The sequence below is a fragment of the Rhinoraja longicauda genome, chromosome 9 (assembly GCF_053455715.1).
Source record: "Rhinoraja longicauda isolate Sanriku21f chromosome 9, sRhiLon1.1, whole genome shotgun sequence".
In the NCBI taxonomy this organism is placed as follows: Eukaryota; Metazoa; Chordata; class Chondrichthyes; order Rajiformes; family Arhynchobatidae; genus Rhinoraja; species Rhinoraja longicauda.
This window is the reverse complement of record NC_135961.1, coordinates 58,297,069-58,316,244: the sequence shown is the minus strand read 5'-3', so window position 1 is coordinate 58,316,244 and position 19,176 is coordinate 58,297,069. Positions and strand designations below refer to the sequence as shown.

General features: G+C 41.8%; 2 protein-coding genes across 2 annotated transcripts in view; one reads left to right on the top strand and one right to left on the bottom strand.

Moving 5' to 3' along the window:
- Positions 1-9,111, bottom strand: part of cfap61 (cilia and flagella associated protein 61) — a 107,155-nt gene extending 98,044 nt beyond the window's left edge. The window contains exons 1-5 of the mRNA XM_078405589.1: positions 8,995-9,111; positions 8,359-8,438; positions 7,603-7,754; positions 5,980-6,130; positions 2,285-2,361 (exon numbers count right to left, since the gene is read on the bottom strand). Of these exons, the coding sequence (XP_078261715.1) occupies positions 2,285-2,361; positions 5,980-6,130; positions 7,603-7,745 (371 nt within the window). The 5' untranslated portion in view covers positions 7,746-7,754; positions 8,359-8,438; positions 8,995-9,111. The remainder of the gene's footprint in view (positions 1-2,284; positions 2,362-5,979; positions 6,131-7,602; positions 7,755-8,358; positions 8,439-8,994) is intronic.
- A 231-nt stretch (positions 9,112-9,342) lies between these two features.
- crnkl1 (crooked neck pre-mRNA splicing factor 1) overlaps positions 9,343-19,176 on the top strand; it is a 29,154-nt gene continuing 19,320 nt past the window's right edge. Inside the window, exons 1-6 of the mRNA XM_078405590.1 lie at positions 9,343-9,557; positions 13,813-13,965; positions 14,087-14,178; positions 14,276-14,434; positions 16,301-16,467; positions 17,200-17,378. Coding sequence (XP_078261716.1) covers positions 9,510-9,557; positions 13,813-13,965; positions 14,087-14,178; positions 14,276-14,434; positions 16,301-16,467; positions 17,200-17,378 — 798 coding nt within the window. The 5' untranslated portion in view covers positions 9,343-9,509. The remainder of the gene's footprint in view (positions 9,558-13,812; positions 13,966-14,086; positions 14,179-14,275; positions 14,435-16,300; positions 16,468-17,199; positions 17,379-19,176) is intronic.

The window sequence follows — 19,176 nt, the reverse complement described above, 5'->3', positions numbered from 1 at the left end:
ATTCAGAATATGGGGGGGGGGGGGGGGGGTGGCTGCAGATGTGCTGAACTGCGGGATTTGGGGCACTTTATGTAAGCAAGCTTATGTAGCCAGCTTGAATGGCGTTGCCAATCCTAACTGAAAAGGTACATTCAAATGACATTGAAATTAGAATGGAGCCAAGAAGACTTTCTTTAACCAGAGTGTGGTGAATCCGTGGAATTTATTGCCACAGATAGCAGTGGAGGCCAAGTAATTGGGTATTTTTGGGGGCGTGGCTGTGTTCTGCAGCTGCGGCTCACCGGCAGTCTCTCTGTCTTTTTTTTGTTTTTTTGTCTATTGTCATCGTTTAATGTACGTTTTGTTCTATTTTTAACTCTGTGTATGTGGGGGGGTGGTGGGGGGGTGGGGGAAACCTTTTTTCTAATCTCCTCCTCAACGGAGATGCGACCTTTACCGTGTTGTGTCTCCGTTTGCGCTACGGCCTAACATCGTGGAGTCGGCGGCCTCCAGCTGGGATCGACCTTGAAGACTCCGGTCGCAGGGCCTGGACTTACCATCTCGGAGGCTTCAGCCGTGGGCCCTGCAGACCGCAACATCGGGAGCTCGCAGGTCCCTGGCTGGCGACCGGTTTTTGGGAGCTCCAGCCGTAGCAACTTCGACCGCCCAGAAGCGCGAGGTACGATTGACCCGCTCGCAGGCCCTTCATCGCCCTGCGTGGCTCGGCCGCAGCACTTTCCATCGCCCGGTGGGGGCTCAGGACCTTCATCGGCCTGCTCGGCTCGGCTCGGCCCTGGGACTTTCCATCGCCCGGTGGGGGCTCAGGACCTTCATCGGCCTGCTCGGCTTGGCCCTGGGACTTTCCATCGCCCGGTGGGGGCTTCAAAACGTTGGGAGCGTCGATCACCTCGTGGCACCACGGGAGAAGAATGAGGAGGAGATAAGACTTTTCTTTGCCTTCCATCACAGTGAGGGTGTGCCTAGAGCAATCACTGTGATAGCTGTTTGTGTAAAAATTGTATCTGTGTGTCCTGTGCTTTTTGTTGTCTACTGCCGGACCCTGACGTGAGAGGACGCTGGCGCTGTTTATTCGCGGCTTCTCCATTAGGATAGTTTGTCTGTTTGTTTTTATGTTATGACTGTTTTTGTAAAGCGCTTTGAGCTTCTGGTAAGGCGCTATATAAAATAAATGCTTATTATTATTATTTTTTAAACGGCTCTTGATTAGTAAGGGCGTCAAAGTTCCATAGAGAAGGCATGAGAATGGGGTTGACAGGAAAAAAGAGTTCAGCCATGATCAAACGGAGGAGCAGACTCGATGGGCTGAATGGCCTAATTCTGTTGCTATGTTTTATGGTTTAAATGAGACGTTTATTTTCCTTGTTCCTAATATTTGTGTTTAATTTCTTTCACTTAAAAAAGTTTTAAAATCTATTTGCATCTTGTTTGTAATTGTCTCTGATCATTAGCAACATTTGAAAACAGTTTGAAATGGCTCCGACATAAATGAACTGCCAAAGGTTGGGCATGGAGTGGTGCCTCAACATCCATCAGCTGACGCCTAGTTGGTACTTCATGGATTGGCTGCAGCAGCAGGACCTGAGAAATGTTTGGACAAATGGAGCTGCAGAAGATAAAGGTAGTTGTGAAAATATTACTCAGCAGATTGTGACGAATGACCTGGACAGAGTATAATCTTCCCTGAAGATAGTCACAAAATGCTGGATTAACTCAGCGGGTCAGGCAGCATCTCTGGAGAACAGGAGTAGGTGACGTTTCGGGTCAAGATCATCAGACTGAGAGTCAGGGAGGGCTGATCTTCCCCCTTAAGTAGTCAAATTACACCTGGAACTTCTGTTTATAGGCAAAAACAAATTTCAAAGTACTGATATTGGTAAATCCTATGCACACTAAAAAGTCTATCAGACACATGACCCATCAGCTAGAGTGCAGTCTTGACCTCCCATCTACCTCATTGGAGACCTTTGAACTATCTTGAATCAGCCTTTATCAGATTTCATTGTTATATCTTTGCACTAAATGTTGTACCCTTTATCCTTTATCTGTGCACTGTGGATGATTTGATTGTATTCATGTACAGTCTTTTCTTTGACTGGATAGCACGTAAACAAAATCTTTTCCCTGTACCTCGGTACACATGAAATTTAATAAACTAAACTAAACTAACATATTTAATCAACAGCTTCCAAAGTAAAAGGCTCTGTTTTTCTTAGTTATTTAATATAATATCTATGAATATCTATATGGTGAAGTGCGTACATAATCTGAAAGAAACGCTATGTACCTCATAATCTCTCGAGCACAACCAGCGGCATATTCGGGTTTGGCCACGAACAAGTGCATAAAAACTGTGTTCATAGGCTGCCAAAATAATAAAAATAAGTTCTATGTGAAAATCTGTGAAAAATTGAAAGTAGTATAAAATATTACATTGTCAGATTTCTCCAGAGTTCAAAATTAATCTTACCAATACATATAAATTTGGCAATACCAGATGATTTTGGCAGAAATAAATATAGTTCCATAATGAAAAAAGACCAGTTCAAACTCTTGATGCAAGTCTGGCTACAAATTCCACCAAATCAAAATGCCTGGTTACAAATTAAAATGAAAATCAGAGTTTACCAACTGTATAGTATTTGAATGATGTTGACTTTAAAAGTTGTGCACTTTGTGGGGGTGGGTGGATTAATGGACGTGGGTGTGGATAGGAGAAAGACGAGAAGAAAAATAGAGGGATAAATGGAGAGATAACGCAAGGAAAGGCTAAGGTAGAAAAGAGAGGAAAGAAAGAAATAGGTGACTGAAGGAAGGAGTAAAAAGAAACAAAAAGCACAAAAGTAGGGAGAGCAAAGTACGAGAATTGAGGATGAACCTGAAAGAAAAAGATGATTTTGATATTCTGTCTCTCTCTTGTTTCATCTCCACCCTCTTTCCTACTTCTGTCTCCTCATTTGAGTTGATTTTCTCTTCCACTATTCATCTCTTCTCCAGTTCATTCTGCATTTCTTCATTCTCTACTACCACACTTCCTTTCCTCCTCAACAATTTTGGATATGTCTTTGCATTTGTTTCTTCCGAACAAACTCTCAGAATCAATATGTGGAGCTCACATCATCAACTAAATGCAAAAACCTGCAGATTCTGGAAATCTGAAACAAATACGAAAATGCTGCAAATTCAGAAATTGTGTATTTTCCCCTTTCATTCAACCTCCCACAATGCAGCATCTCACACCTGCTCAAATTAAACTTCACCTGCCAATACTCCGCCCATTTCCCTAGCTGATTTCTATCCAACTGTATACTTTGACAGCCTTCCTCACAGTCCATGACCCTGGCATTCTCTGTGTCATCTGCAAACTTACCAACCAACCCGTTTACATTTATATCCAGATTACTTATGTATATGGTAGGAAAGAACTACAGATGCTGGTTTAAATCGAAGGTAGACACAAAATGCTGGAGTAACTCAGCGGGACAGGCAGCATCTCACGAGAGAAGGAATGGGTGACGTTTCGGGTCAAGACCCTTCTTCAGACTGATCAGACCCAAAGAGGACTTGGCCTCCTCCTCCGCCGAGTTGGTGTATGGGGCCCCGTTGACGGTGCCCGGGGAGTTCATCCCACCGGCACAGGGCCTGGTGGAGCAGCCTTTGGCCGCCCTGCAACATCTTCGGCAGACGGTGGGCAAGCTGGCGCCGGTGCCCACGTCTTGTCATGGGTCGTTCTGTCCGCACGTTCAGTCCGTCCGACTGTGTGGCTAGGTTCAGCTCAAACTCCATCATCAAGTTTGCTGATGACACTGTGGTAGTGGGCCGGATCTCCGACAACGATGAGAAGGCCTGCCGGGAGGAGGTGGCTGACCCTGATGTCAGGACAATAGCCTCCTCTTGAATGTCAAAAAAACTAAGGAGCTGATTGTGGACTTTAGAAGGGCTCAACATACAAGGACGTACACGCCACTGGAAATAATTGGGTCTACTGTGGACAGGGTGAGCAGTTTTAAATACCTGGGAGTCCACATCAAAGAGGATCTGACATGGACAACACACATTGCCGCACTGGTGGGTAAGGCAAAGCAGCGCCTTTACCGCTTCAGACAGCTGAGGAAATTTAGAGTGTCTCTGAGGATCCTTCAATGCTTCTACTCTAGGGCTGTAGAGAGCATCCTGTCCGGCAACATCACAGTCTGGTTTGGGAACAGCTCTGCCCAGGACAGGAAGGCCCTGCAGAGAGTAGTGCGTTCAGGAACTACACTCGCCCCCCTGCAGGACCTATACATCAGGGGTAGATCGAGAGCAAGCAAGATTATGAGGGACCCCTGCCACCCCAGCAACGGACTGTTCCAGATTCTACGGTCAGGCAAGCGCCTCCGCTGTCATGCTGTGAAAACGGAGAGGATGAGACGGAGTTTCTTCCCACAGGCCATCAGGACTGTTAACTATTATAACTATTGCACAATCCGCAGACATTGCCACTTTCATTTCATTGCACATCCTGTATGTGTATGTGACAAATAAACTTGACTTGACGTTCCATCTGCTCTGGAGGACTGCCAGTTCGTCTTTCTGCGCAGGGATACTCATCGCACAACTCTCCAGTAGCTGTACGAGGGTCCCTTCTGGGTCCTCGAGCATGGCTCGTCCACATTCGTCCTATGACTGTTCCGTTGCGCGGTTGAAGCAAGCGCACGTGGACATTGATCGCCCGCGGGGTCGCCCACCGTCTCGGGTATCTCCTCCGGAGTCTGCTCAGTCCACTCCGCCTGTCGGCCAGTCGCCAGTTCCTGCGCCGTGCATCCCCCTGTCCGTTTCGTGCCTCCGGTTCTTGGGGAGGGTCCTGTGGCAGTCCTGGGGATTAGGCCACTCCTTGGGTCATCCCCCTCGGCACTAGATGGACAGGGATGAGGGGCTTCCCAAGGCTACGGGGTTTCTCCTAAGGGGTTTTAGCGGACATTCCTTCGGTGGAACTCGTGGTGTGTGGATGCAAGTTATCGGCATTAAAGATCCCTTGAAACCTGCCTGGCGTCGAGCCTTATTTTAACACTATCCAGGCCACTACAACATGTTTAAACTGTAATGTTGTATTCTTAATGTTTTAATGTTTTATGCTTTATTCTTAATTGTTTACTGTATGTTCGTGTTGTTACTTACAAGGCACATTCCTTGTATGTGTAGTACAAGAAAATAACTGCAGATGCTGGTACAAATCGAAGGTATTCCTTGTATGTGTACATACTTGGCCTATAACCCTATTCATTTATTCATTCATCCATTCATTTTAATGAATGAAAGTTATGCAAAAAAGTAACAATGATAAAGGAAACAGGCCATTGTTAGCTATGACCTAGGTGAGAACGAATTACAAACAATGAGACTCAACAAGAAGACTTTGAAGCTAGTACGACTGTTGCCATTTATTTGGGCATAAAAAAGTAAGTTGATACCCATTAATATCCTATATTTTAAATTTATTTATATAAATTCTGAAGAAGGGTCCCAACCCGAAACGTCACCCATTCCTTCTCTCCTGAGATGCCTGACCTGCGGAGATACTCCACCATTTTGTGGTACCTTCGATTTGTACCAGCATCTGCAGTTATTTTCCTACACAATATTCTATTATTCTCTTTGTGACAAACATTTTAACCACATACTTCATCCTAAAATTATTTAGCTCAAAATATACTCTTGAGATAATGAGGAAAATTTGTACTAGTTGTTCATTCAGGTATTATTCGCAAGTCAAATAAACTGCTTAAAATATTAACATATTTATCATTACACTTTGTTTAAATCCTACTAACAACACTGAAACAAATATATACAACTCGTTATTCACTTCATCATTATGCTAACCAGTAAGTAATGAAAATATCATCAGGAAGTATATTTGTCATATTTTTTTACATTTCTTTCAGCTCATTAGGCGTAAAAATAACACTTTGAAATATTGATCAATTTGTGGTTTGAACTCACTGTGCATTTTAAACTATTACCATACGAATGCAGCCAAGGTTCCCAGTTGTTTTGTTCAATAGTCTGTACATTTGGGTAATCTAAGAAGGCAGCGTGAGCTATAACTTCATTCTTCTCATTTTCTACAGTCACAGCTAGATTTGCTCTTTCACTAAAAGTGCAAGAAATCAAAAACAGACATGTTAAAAAAAGAATATCTTTGCATTCATTTATTTCATGACCTTAAAACACCCTGAAGCATTTTACTACCAATGCAATGTCTCAAATGTATATTCAATGTGACAATGCAGGAAATACAATTCCCAGTTTGCACCCAAACACCCTCTCTCCTCTGTATCTGCAAGACATGCAATATCTTGAAGAGAGACACAAAATGCTGGAGTGCCACAGCTGGACAGGCAGCATCTCAAGAGAGAAGGAATGGGTGACGTTTCGGGTCGAGACCCTTCTTCAGATGAAGGATCTTGACCCGAAACGTCACACATTCCTTCTCTCCAGAGATTCTGCCTGTCCCGCTGAGTTACTTCTGCATTTTGTTTCTATCTTCGGTGTAAACCAGCATCTGCAGTTCCTTCATCCACATGCAATATCTCTCTTCCAATACCCTCTGCCAAGCTCCAATAATCCCAGTCACTCCTAATTGTATTTCAATAGCTGTTCAGTCCTTAGGCAGCAAGGATCCCAAGTATCTGGCACTTGCTATCTTATAAATAGACACAAAATGCTGGAATAACTCAGCAGGTCAGGCAGCATCTCTGGAGAAAAGGAATACGTGATGTTTCGAGTTCTGACCCCAGAGATGCTGCCTGACCCGCTGAGATACTCCAGCATTTTGTGTCTATCTTCGTTATAAACCAGCATCTGCAGTTCCTTCCTACACACATGCTATCTTATTTTTTCTCTTATTTCAACTCTGACCTCACTGACTTGGTCTTCTATATTGTTCCAGTAGCACAAAAAAAGTGTAGGAAACTGCCACTGATAAGGCATTTTAGAGTGTTTTCACTTCAACTGAGTACAAAATTTCAGACCATTTTGCAATGGTTCTCTTGTTGCCATTTACATCTCTTCTGATATTTTGATTGTTCCACTACTTTTATCCCTCTACCTATTTTGTCTCACTGTATCATCTCTTTTGTTATTTAGTCATCATACTCTGCAATTTAAAGCATACTTTCTATTCCTTTCTTACAACAACTCCTCATTTTCTCCCACCATCTATTTGTTTATCAAAAGGAAAATGGCTAAACTTCTAAATTATTACAATTTGGATAAAACATCAACTATATTTTTCTCTAGAGCTAGTGGATTCTACTCACAATTTACGTTTACATTTTGTAATAAATAATTTGACAAAAGAACAGTACAGGAAAGAGTAAGCCTTTCCTAAAAATGGTGGATTACATTTAATCTCGATATGGATGTTTGCACTTTTTTCTGTGCAGTCCTTAAATTTTAGCACAGGGATAAAATTAAAATCAAAGCAGTTATTCCAGCTATAATTATTTCCAACAGGTTGCAAATTTCCTTTCATATTTGCAGCACTGCAAATAAATCATTCAGAAAAATATATATTAGCTCAAGAAACCAGATTCTACGTACTAGATCTTTACATTTACTTACAGCAGATAGAGGATATTAATTCTTCCAAACATTTCATCTGTACTTTCGGTGAACAGTTTCATAATCTGAGGAGCATCTCGAGATTCTGATCGCCTTACATTTATTGCTATGCTTCCTCCACTTGTACTATATATTGATGTCATTGCTACGCTCTAAAAAAATGCACAGATGAGTTAATGGAATTAACATTATTTATCAGACTATTTATTCAAGTTTGTATCAGGTGCAATTAGACAGCATGAACAATCTTTCTTGTCACATGTGTTCAAATGAAAACCGAAAGGTTATGATGACTGGATTGAGGCATCTACTTGTTTATTGTGAAAATCATACTTTCTGTCAATTCTAGAAATCCTGCCAGCATATTATACTGACATTACGTTAGGTATATCTTAGGTATAAGCAAAGAAGGAAAAGAGTCTGGATATTATGGTAGCAGCGGAGGAGAAACAGTATTGATCAATTGCTAACAGCGCGCAATAATTGAAGATTAAAAATAAATCTATTTCAATAGGTTTTGTTAATGTGAATGTGATTCTCTTCTACCCCACCTCCATATAATTTCACATCTCCCTACAAAAACAAATTAAAAGGTTACCTTAAACTAGTGCAAGCCTTTGAAACCTATTACTTAAAAAGTAAAACTTTTTTTTCTTTTTTACCAGCATGTAGTGCATTGTCTTGATTTATGAAATGAGGCAAAGGTACAAATTATCCCCAGCATTTTGTGTGTACAATTTTACAGGTAATTCTTACCTCCCCCTAGATAATTTTGTGTCCTCCTACGCAGGACGACTTAAAAAGTTACTGCAGCAAAATACAAGCCCGTTTGAAACCTGTTAAAAAAGTAAAACTTATGTCTTTTTTATAACCCTTTAGTGCATTGCCTTGATTTACAAGATCACCAAAAAAAAGGCACAAATTTACAGATATTCTCACCTCCCTCCTAACTAGATAATTTTACAGTCTCCCTACACAGAACGATTTCAGTAGTTACTTTAAACAAGTGCAAGCCTTTGAAACCTATTACTTAAAAAGTAAAGCTAATTTCTATTTTTTACAACCTTGTGGTGCATTGTCTTGATTTACGAGATGAGCCAAAGGTACAAATTTACTCCAGCATTTTGTGCGTACAAATTTACAAGTGATTCTCACCTCCCCTAGGTAATTTCACAGTCTTCCTACACAGAACGATTTAACAAGTTACCTTAGCCAAATGCAAGCCTTTGAATCCTTTTACTTAAAAAGTAAAACGTATTTCTTTTTATAACCCCTCTAGTGCATTTGTCTTGATTTACAAGATCACCCAAAGGTACAAATTTACAGGAGATTCTCACCTCCCCTTTCGATAATGTCACGTCTCCATACACGGAACTATTTAAAAAAAGTTACCTTAGCCAAGTGCAAGCCTTGGAAGCCTATTACTTACAAAAAATAAAACAAGGGAAGGAAAGGCCGTCGATTTGTTTTTTTGTTGCTGAAACAAGCTGTGAGTTTGGCGACGCCGAGGGTCGGTGTCATAGCAACGGGCGTCTGTATCACGTGGTCGAGCGCCGTCGTCACGTGGTGGGAGCGACGCCGAGCGTCGGTGTCATAGCAACCGGCGTGGCCGGATGACACGGGTCCGGCTGTGTTGCGCCGTTTTCACGGCAACGGGCGTCGGTGTCACGTGATCCGAGCGTCGCCGAGCTTCTGCAGCACGTCATCCGAGCGTCCGGGCCATAGCAACCGGCGTGATCGTCACGTGATGGGGGGGCGCGGCGCCGTCGGGTCGGAGGTGACGGTACGCGGGCCTGTTCCCTAAGGCCGCGGAATAGTTGGGATTTCTACACTTACTTTTGCTCCTTTAGAGAGGTGTCGTTAGTTTTAAACGAACAACGAGGAGGGAAGGGAAATCACAGTCAGACATGGCGTCGACGGCGGCCGGGAAGCAGCGGATCCCTAAAGTGGCGAAGGTAACTCGGGGCGGGATGTCGAGGCCTGGCTTGGCGGAGAGGCGCCGTGTGGATCAGGCAGGGGTTGTGGTTACACGGAACATAGACACGAAGTTCTGGAGTAGCAGCCTCAGCGGGTCAGGCAGCATCTCTGGAGAGAAGGAATGGGTGACGTTTCGTTCGGTCGCCCACGGCTTCTCTCCAGAGATGCTGCCCGACCCGCTGAACTACTCCAGTATTTTTTGTGTCTATGTTCTGGGTAAACCAGCACCTGCAGTTCCTTCCTACACGTTGCGGTTACACGATTGTGCTACAACCACGGTTGTGGCCTACGAGATTTCCCGGTTACCAAACGCTTTAAGCCCCCCCCATATTCCCACGATGACCTTTCTGTCCTGGGCTAGACGCAAATTGCTGGAGTAACTCAGCGGGACAGGCAGCATCTCTGGTGAGAAGGAATGGGTGACATTTCGGGTCGAGACCCTTCCTACATTTCTGTCCTGGGCATCCTCCACTGTCAGAGTGAGGCCCAACCAAATTAGAGGAACAGCACCTCATATTCCGCTTGGGCAGCGGTACAAATATTGATTTCTCTAACTTCAAGTAACTCTTATTGTTCCTCTATCTCCGTCCCTCTCCCACCATAGTCCTCTGACCTCGTTTCACTGTCCTGATTAATGTTACTGATTGTATGCCTCCTTGTCACCTTCCCCTCAGCAAACAATGAACCATTCTACATTTGCTTGAACATTGCTTGCTTTGATCTGTCGTTTTTTCACCTTGCCCTTCCATATCTCTAAACTGCTTCTCCCCTGACTCTCAATCTTGGCCTGAAAATTCACCCATTCCTTCTCTCCAGAGATGCTGCCTGTCCTGCGGAGTTACTCCAGCATTTTGTGTCTATCTTCGTTGTGGTTACACGGATAGGCCTGGGTCGCTTGGCCTCTGCTCACAGAGCTGACAAGACGGTGAACAGATATGCGTAGGAAAGATCTACAGATGCTTGTTTAGACAATAGACAATAGGTGCAGGAGTAGGCCATTCAGCCCCTTGAGCCAGCACCACCATTCAATGTGATCATGGCTGATCATTCTCAATCAGTACCCTGTTCCTGCCTTTGCCCCATACCCCCTGACTCCGTATCCTTTAGAGCTCTATCTAGCTCTCTCTTGAAAGCATTCAGAGGACTGGCCTCCACTGCCTTCTGAGGCAGAGAATTCCACAGATTTACAACTCTCTGACTGAAAATGGCCTACCCCTTATTCTTAAACTATGGACCCTGGTTCTGGACTCCCCCAACATTGGGAACATGTTTCCTGCCTCTAACGTGTCCAACTCCTTAATAATCTTATATGTTTCAATACGATCCCCTCCCATCCTTCTAAATTCCAGTGTATACAAGCCTAGTCGCTCCAGTCTTTCAACATACGACAGTCCCGCCATTCCGGGAATTAACCTAGTAAGCCTACGCTGCATGCCCTCAATAGCAAGAATATCCTTCCTCAAATTTGGAGACCAAAACTGCACACAGTACTCCAGGTGTGGTCTTACTAGGGCCCTGTACAACTGTAGAAGGACTTCTTTGCTCCTTTACTCAACTCCTCTTGTTATGAAGGCCAACATTCCATTGGCTTTCTTCACTGCCTGCTGAAGATAGACACAAAATGGTTGGTGGGTCAGGCAGCACCCCTGGGGTGGACTTTAGAGAGAATGAAAGTTGCTGTTGAAGTTTCAGCATGTGAAAACAAATGTACTTTTTTGGTTTACATTCTCGATTTTGCTTAGCATTTTAAACAATTCATAAAACGTCTAGTAAAGTGTCTCTCATAAGGCCAAATGTCCTGTGCATTGCAGCTTTAGCACATTGTGGTGATCAGAACTATATGCATTACTTGAGATGTGGCCTAATCAAAGCATTGTACATTTTCATTGAGTATTTGAACAACTGATTTGCACTGTAACCTACAGCATTTATATAGCATTTCTCCGTTTGGCTTCATGGAACTATTTCGAACAACACCTAATTCCAAATCCTTTGAGAAGACATAAATTTTAAGCGACATTCTCAAGGAAACATAGAAAATAGGTGCAGGAGTAGGCCATTCGGCCCTTTGAGCCAGCACCGCCATTCAATATGATCATGGCTGATCATCCAAAATCAGTACCTCGCTCCTGCTTTCTCCCCATAGCCCCTGATTCCGTTAGCCCTAGGAGCTATATCTGATTCTCGCTTGAATACATCCAGTGAATTGGCTTTCACTGCCTTCTGCGGCAGAGAATTCCACAGATTCACAACTCTCTGGCTGAAAATGATTTTCCTCAACACAGTCCGAAATGGCCCACCCCTTATTATTAAACTGTGACCCCTGGTTCTGGACTCCCCCTACATCGGGAATATTTTTCCTGCATCTAGCCTGTCCAATCCCTTTAGAATTTTATGTTTCTATAAGATCCCCTCTCATCCTTTTAAATTCCAGTGAATATAAGCCCAGTCGATCCATTCTTTCATCATTTATCCTGCCATCCTGGGAATTAACCTGGTGAACCTAAGCAATAGCAAGAATGGCCTTCCTAAAATGAACCAAAACTGCACACAATACTCCAGGTGTGGTCTCATCAGGGCCCTGTACAACTACTGTAGGACCCCCTTGCTCCTATACTCAAATCCTCTCGTTGTGAAGGCCAACATGCCATTTGCTTTCTTCACTGCCTGCTGTACCTGCATGGTTACTTTCAGTGACTGATGTACAAGGCCACCCATGTCTCCCCTTTTCCTACAGTTTTCAAGAGAGATTTAGCTCTTGGGGCTAACGGAATCATGGGATATGGGGAAAAAGCAGGAACGGGGTACTGATTTTGGATGATCAGCCATGATCATATTGAATGGCAGTGCCAAGGGCTCTAAGGGCCCGAATGGCCTAATCCACATATTTTCATATCATATCATATCATATACATACAGCCGGAAACAGGCCTTTTCGGCCCTCCAAGTCCGCACCGCCCAGTGATCCCCGCACATTAACACTATCCTACACCCACTAGGGACAATTTTTACATTTACCCAGCCAATTAACCTACATACCTGTACGTCTTTGGAGTGTGGGAGGAAACCGAAGATCTCGGAGAAAACCCACGCAGGTCACGGGGAGAACGTACAAACTCCTTACAGTGCAGCACCCGTAGTCAGGATCGAACCTGAGTCTCCGGCGCTGCATTCGCTGTAAAGCAGCAACTCTACCGCTGCGCCACCGTGCCGCCCATTTTCTATGTTTCTAATCTGACACCATTCAGATAATAATCCGCCCCCTTGTTCTTGCCACCAAAGTGGATAACCTCACATTTATTCACATTATACTGCATCTGCCATGCATCTGCCCATTCATCCATCCTATCCAAGTCACCCTGCAGCCTCATAGCATCCTCCTCGCAGCTCACACTGCCACCTAACTTTGTGTCATCCGCAAACTTGGAGACGTTACATTTCATTCCTTCGTCTAAATCGTTAATATATATTGTAAATAACTAGGGTCCCAGCACTGAGCCTTGCGGCAACCCACTAGTCACTGCCTGTCATTCTAAAAAGGACCCGTTAATTCCTACTCTTTGGTTCCTGTCTGCCAACCAGTTCTCTATCCATGTCAACTTTATGGAAGAGAGCGAACCCATAAAATTAGACAGGGAATTCCAGAAAAATCGTTCCAATTCCCCACAATGTAAACCACTGGTTTTATTGTGCAGTGAGGTATCGTAATATCAACTCCCAATGATTTTCCATAACGGAAAATAACAATAACGGATAACAGTTAGGATGAACAATATGAGGCAAATTGCACATAGTGGATATAAGGAGCACAGAAGAGCACTGGATGTCAGAGATTAAATGAAGGGAAAATACATGTTGTGATGTTGGAGAGCTGCTGGAATGAATTGCAGATGCTGGTTTACACATAAAGACAAAGTGCTGGAGCAACTCAGCGGGTCAGGCAGCAACTGTAGAAAAATGCATTGGTGTCGTTTTGGGTCACGACCCCTCTTCAGACTGAAGAACGGTGCCCGACTTGAAACATCACCGATCGATGTTCTCGAGATGTTGCCTGACCCGCTTACTTTAGCACTTTGTGTCCTTTTAGGTAATTATTGCCTTGTCATAGATCCAACATAAAGTTTCTCAAGCTAAGTTATTGCTGTAACAAGATTAGATTTTATTTTGCAAGACCATCAGGTACATTTATTCAGAAAAATAGACACATTTTACTTGATTCCTTTTTATTCACAGGTGAAAAATAAGGCACCCGCTGAGTTGCAAATTACAGCTGAACAACTTTTGAGAGAAGCAAAAGAGAGGGAACTTGAACTCCTTCCACCACCACCTACTCAAAAGATCACCGATGAGGAGGAATTGAATGACTACAAGCTAAGAAAAAGAAAAGTAAGTACGTTGTAAAAAATGGTTCCTATTCATTTACTAGATAGTATAACAAATCAAGATTATTGTCTGTACAACATACATGATTTACAAGGTTTTTCAAGTTGCTGCTGTTTTGAAATAGACCTTTGAAGACAATATACGGAAAAATCGAACTGTTATTAGCAACTGGATCAAATACGCACAATGGGAGGAGAGCCTGAAAGAAATACAGCGGTAAATATTTTGAGATAATTTAATATGATTCACAAAGAGGTGTATTTTTCAAACAATACATTTTTAATCTTCACACGTTTCTTTATATTGACTGAAGGGCACGTTCGATTTACGAGCGTGCATTAGATGTCGATCACAGAAATATCACGCTGTGGTTGAAGTATGCAGAGATGGAAATGAAGAACCGACAAATTAATCACGCCCGCAACATCTGGGATCGAGCAATTACCATCCTGCCCAGGGTCAACCAGTTTTGGTAAGTTCATAAGTGATAGGAGGAGAATTAGGCCATTCAGCCCATCAAGTCTACTCTGCCATTCTCTCATGGCTGATCTATTTCTCCCTCTCAACCCCATTCTCCTGCCTTCTCCCCATAAACCCTGACACCCGTACTAATCGAGAATCTATCTATCTCTGCCTTAAAAATATCTATTAACTTGGCCCCCACAGCAATGAATTCTACAGATTCACCACCCTTGTTTGACTGCTATATCAGCAATCTTTTTTTTTCTAGTTTTTCATCTGATTTCAAAACCTACTGTATACTTTTAATTTGGATTTGTTGTGAAGCACGGTCTTCATTTTTTGTTGGATAATTCTGATTAAAGCACTTTTGTTTTAAACTTGGATTGCTGAAAATTCTGCCCACAAACATGTTCAAGACATTTGTCTGGTATTTACCATTGAGAATGGCCTCCTCCTGTACCTATTGTCTATTGAGATATGCTTCGAACTATATGTTCACCCCATTGATGAGACTGTCTATCACTTGTAATATTGCCCAGTTCTGCACTGCCTCACATTATCTAATGGAACCATGATTCACGCCTTTATTATCTGAAGACTTGATAATTCCACAGCAATCCTGTCTGTCCCCTCTCTTTCTACTTTCCAAAATGTTACTGTCCCAATACACATGAAGAAGGAGGATCCCGACCTGAAACGTCACCTATCCGTGTTCCGTATGCTGCATTGAGTTACTGCAGTACTTTGTGTCTTTCTACATCAAGTCTTGTTCACCTTTCACTCCTGTTATTTTCTACATTTATTCCTGGATAAACAATAACTCTTTTTAAATTCTCATTTTCACCTTTAGATTCCTCCATGCTCTTGCACCTTCCTTTTTCTCTAACTTCCCCCTAGTACTACAATCTTCTGAGATATCTGTTCTCTACCATTGCTGGCATAAATTCTCCAGAATTTAATTATTTCATCGTTAACAAACAGTACCAACAGCCCAAATTAACTTTCTGAGCCTCTCCGGTGTAATCTGTAATCAATCTCCTCGACCAAAGTTTTCATCATCTCCCAAACATATGGCTTGCTTAATTTTTTTTTAGTAGGATTCCTATGGGAGTCCTCGCAATGTTTTGCTGTGTTAAAACTAGTGTTATTAATATAATTACTTACATTTTTATAATTGTTTAAACACCTCAAAAGTCCAACAATTAAATCTAGTTACACTCGTTAATTTTCCAATTGAACAATTTTCCACCTTAATGCATTGCTGCGTCTTGGGTTAATATGATATTGGGCCTATTCAATTAGTATTATATTGATCATATTCATTTTAATCCCTATTGAAGAAAATTTAAAGATTATATCTCTGCTTATATTTCTATGACTATTTTGATATGTCATAGTTGAACTAATAAATTCCCACCTGTTAATGACAATTATATTTAATATTTGGGGGTGGTGGTAAACGTCTAAAAATATCAGTTTTGTTCAGTCAGGAATTCTTTTACAGATTGAAATTATGCTTGTTGAGGTTATTCCCTAACTTGAAGGTAAAGATCCCTTACTTTTATTTTCTTATCTACAACCTACTTTACTACCAGAATGACCAAATAACATTGTCTGCTGTATGTTGCTATCCTTTGAAGCAGCTTCTTGGTCTGGATCAGTGCGGTATTCTCTCAAAACAGGGGGAAAAACTTGATTTACACAGTGACATGACTCATTTTCTAACTGGGGTGCAGTGTCAGAAATCATCCACTTGTGCTAGCTCCAGTTAATGGATGTCATTTTAAAATTCATAACTGTATATATCTCATCAGAATAAATCTAAATGGTACATATTTGTTGTATACAGACTCTATATTGTATTTGCTTTTGCTAGGTATAAATATACCTACATGGAGGAAATGCTAGGGAATGTTGCAGGGGCAAGGCAGGTGTTTGAGCGCTGGATGGAATGGCATCCCGATGAACAAGCTTGGCATTCCTATATTAATTTTGAACTGCGATACAAGGAAATTGAAAGAGCCCGACTGGTTTATGAGAAGTATATCCTTTTTAAAATGGTGTTTCCTCGAAAAAGTGAGGTATTTTACTTTTTGTAAATTACTCGTGTTTATTAAAACCAACAGGAAAGTTCATAAGCCTGAGATGTGATCCTTGCATTTTCTAGCCAGAGAAATTCTGGACTTCTAGCACTTGGAAATCTTGGTTAACTGGAATAATTGTTGCTGCAATTAGAATGATGGTAACATTGTAAGGAATAATTTTACTTGCCTTGTTTTTCTTGTTGAATTTTTTTTTGTCTGATTAATGGAAACTAATATACTTGCCACTCAGATCTCCTTTTAATCATTCCCCTCTCACCTGAAACCTATGGTTTCCAGTTATAGACTCCACTTCCCTGGGAATAAGACTATTTATACTATATGCCACTCATGTTTATAAACCTCTCCTTATAGAGACCCACAGCCTCCTTTGTTCCAGGGAAAACAGTCCCAGCCAATCCAATCAGGATTTAAAAGGTTGTGTGAGAAGGAGGTTGGAGTACAGGATGTGAATTTCTGCTCTTGAATTCTTTACAATAAATAGCAGCTTCCAATTTCTGTTGCACACAGAATAGGTTCCAACCACCAACGGACACTAAACCTTCACTTATTGTCTTGCAAACAGTGAAGTACGGATAAAGTGTAAAAAAGCTTTTCCAAAAAAAAAAAAATGATAGCCAATTGTAGACAGAGTACTTTTTATGCAGTTTTGTTCTCCTTAATTTTTCTACACTTGTTTTTATCCATCCTGATGTGAAGAACTGGATTAAGTATGCCCGGTTTGAAGAAAAGCACGCATATATTGGACATGCACGGAAAGTGTACGAAAGAGGAGTGGAGTTTTATGGGGAAGACCACATGGACGAGCAGCTCTTTGTGGCATTTGCAAGGTTTGAAGAAAAGCAGAAAGAAGTAAGAAATCATAGAATTTAATTTTTTAGACTTTAGAGATGCAGCGTGGAAACAGCCCCTTTGGCCCACCACGTCCATGTCGACCAACGATCACCTCATACACTAGCACTATTCTACACACTACAGACAATTTACAGAAGCCAATTAACCTACAAACCTGCATGTTTTTGGAATGTGCGAGAAAACCCACGCGATCACAAGGAGAAAGTATAAACTCCACACAGACATCAAACATAGTCAGAATTGAACCCAGGCCTCTGGCGCTGTAAGGGAGCACTCTATCGCTGCCCCACTGTGCCGCATAATTTTATTTCCTTGGTTCCTTTCAAGGCTAATTCAAAACCTTAATCACATTAACTGCTACTATAACAGTTTGAATCATGACTACCTATGGAATGCATGATTCTCCTGCCTTTGAATCAACCTTCTGAATGCTCATAATATCACCATGCAACAACATTATTGAGAAACAAATAATATTACAATGCTTGCTTTACAATGTAGACCTAAAGCATGAGATTTTCAATCTGTTCCTCATAAATTCAACCATTGCTAACTAATTATGGAAAAGTTAATATTCACAACAATACCTTCTAAGCTTTGCTTCAAATGGTTTTTGTAGGAGAATATATGTTAAATGTATTCTAGCTTCCCATCACTTATCTCAAAATTATTTCTACTGTGACCAAGAAACCAAATCAAGACGCGCAATTCCATCTATCCTGACGTTTGTGCAAACAGCAACATCAAGGTGCAAAGTTGTGCCTTGATAGATTGAGACGTAAAGAGTGTGGGAACAATCAGCTCCTAGTCCTTATTAAAAAAACTGAGTTATATCTGATGTAAACCTTATCCTAAATCTATATACATATTCACAACAAGGGAATCCTGCACTGCTTTGATAACTAGACCAAATGCTGCACTTTCGGTTTTGAAATTTTTGAAAATTCATTAATTGTAGTTTTATTTGTTGCTTAGCATTGCATTTAATCCTGTTTTAGAAAGAAACTGCTAATTTTATTTATTTATTGACAACAATTTTATTTTCAGTTTCCATCCATACTATTGTATCCAACTTCAGTTAATTGCTCACAATCATATACATATTCGTAATGTGCTTTTCGGCAGAAATTACAAAGTGAACATTCGATTCCTACAATAAATATTCTCGCCTTTATGCAGTGTAATAAATATTATTGGAACTTCCTGCTAAAATTCTGGAATGCACCATGTGTACATTTAGCACAATCTGATTATATGCACTAATAAATACTAAAGGGTTTTATTATAGAGACCAAACACAGACTGGGCGATCGTATGGGGGAACACCTTTGCTCAGCCCGCGTGAACCAACCTGATCTCCTGGCTGCTGGACACTTGAATTCTCCTTCCCATTCCTCCACAGACCTTTCTGTCCTCTGTCTCCATTCTCAGAGTGAGGCTAAACACAAATTGGAGGAACAGCATCTCATATTTCGCCTGGGTGGCTTGCAGCCCAGTGGTAGGAATATTGATTTATCTCACTTCAGGTAGCCCTGGCATTCCCTCTCTCTCTATCCCTCTCCCACCAAGTCGCACTAGCTTCTCATTTTCACCCTACAAACAACTTACAATAACCTGTTTCCTTTATCATCGTTACTTTTTTGCATATCTTTCATTCATTGTTCTTTATCTCTCCACACACCTGCCTATATCTCTTGTTTCCTTATCCCTAACCAGTCTGAAGAAGGGTCTCGACCCGAAATGTCACCCATTCCTTCTCTCCAGAGATGCTGCCTGTCCCGCTGAGTTGCTCCAG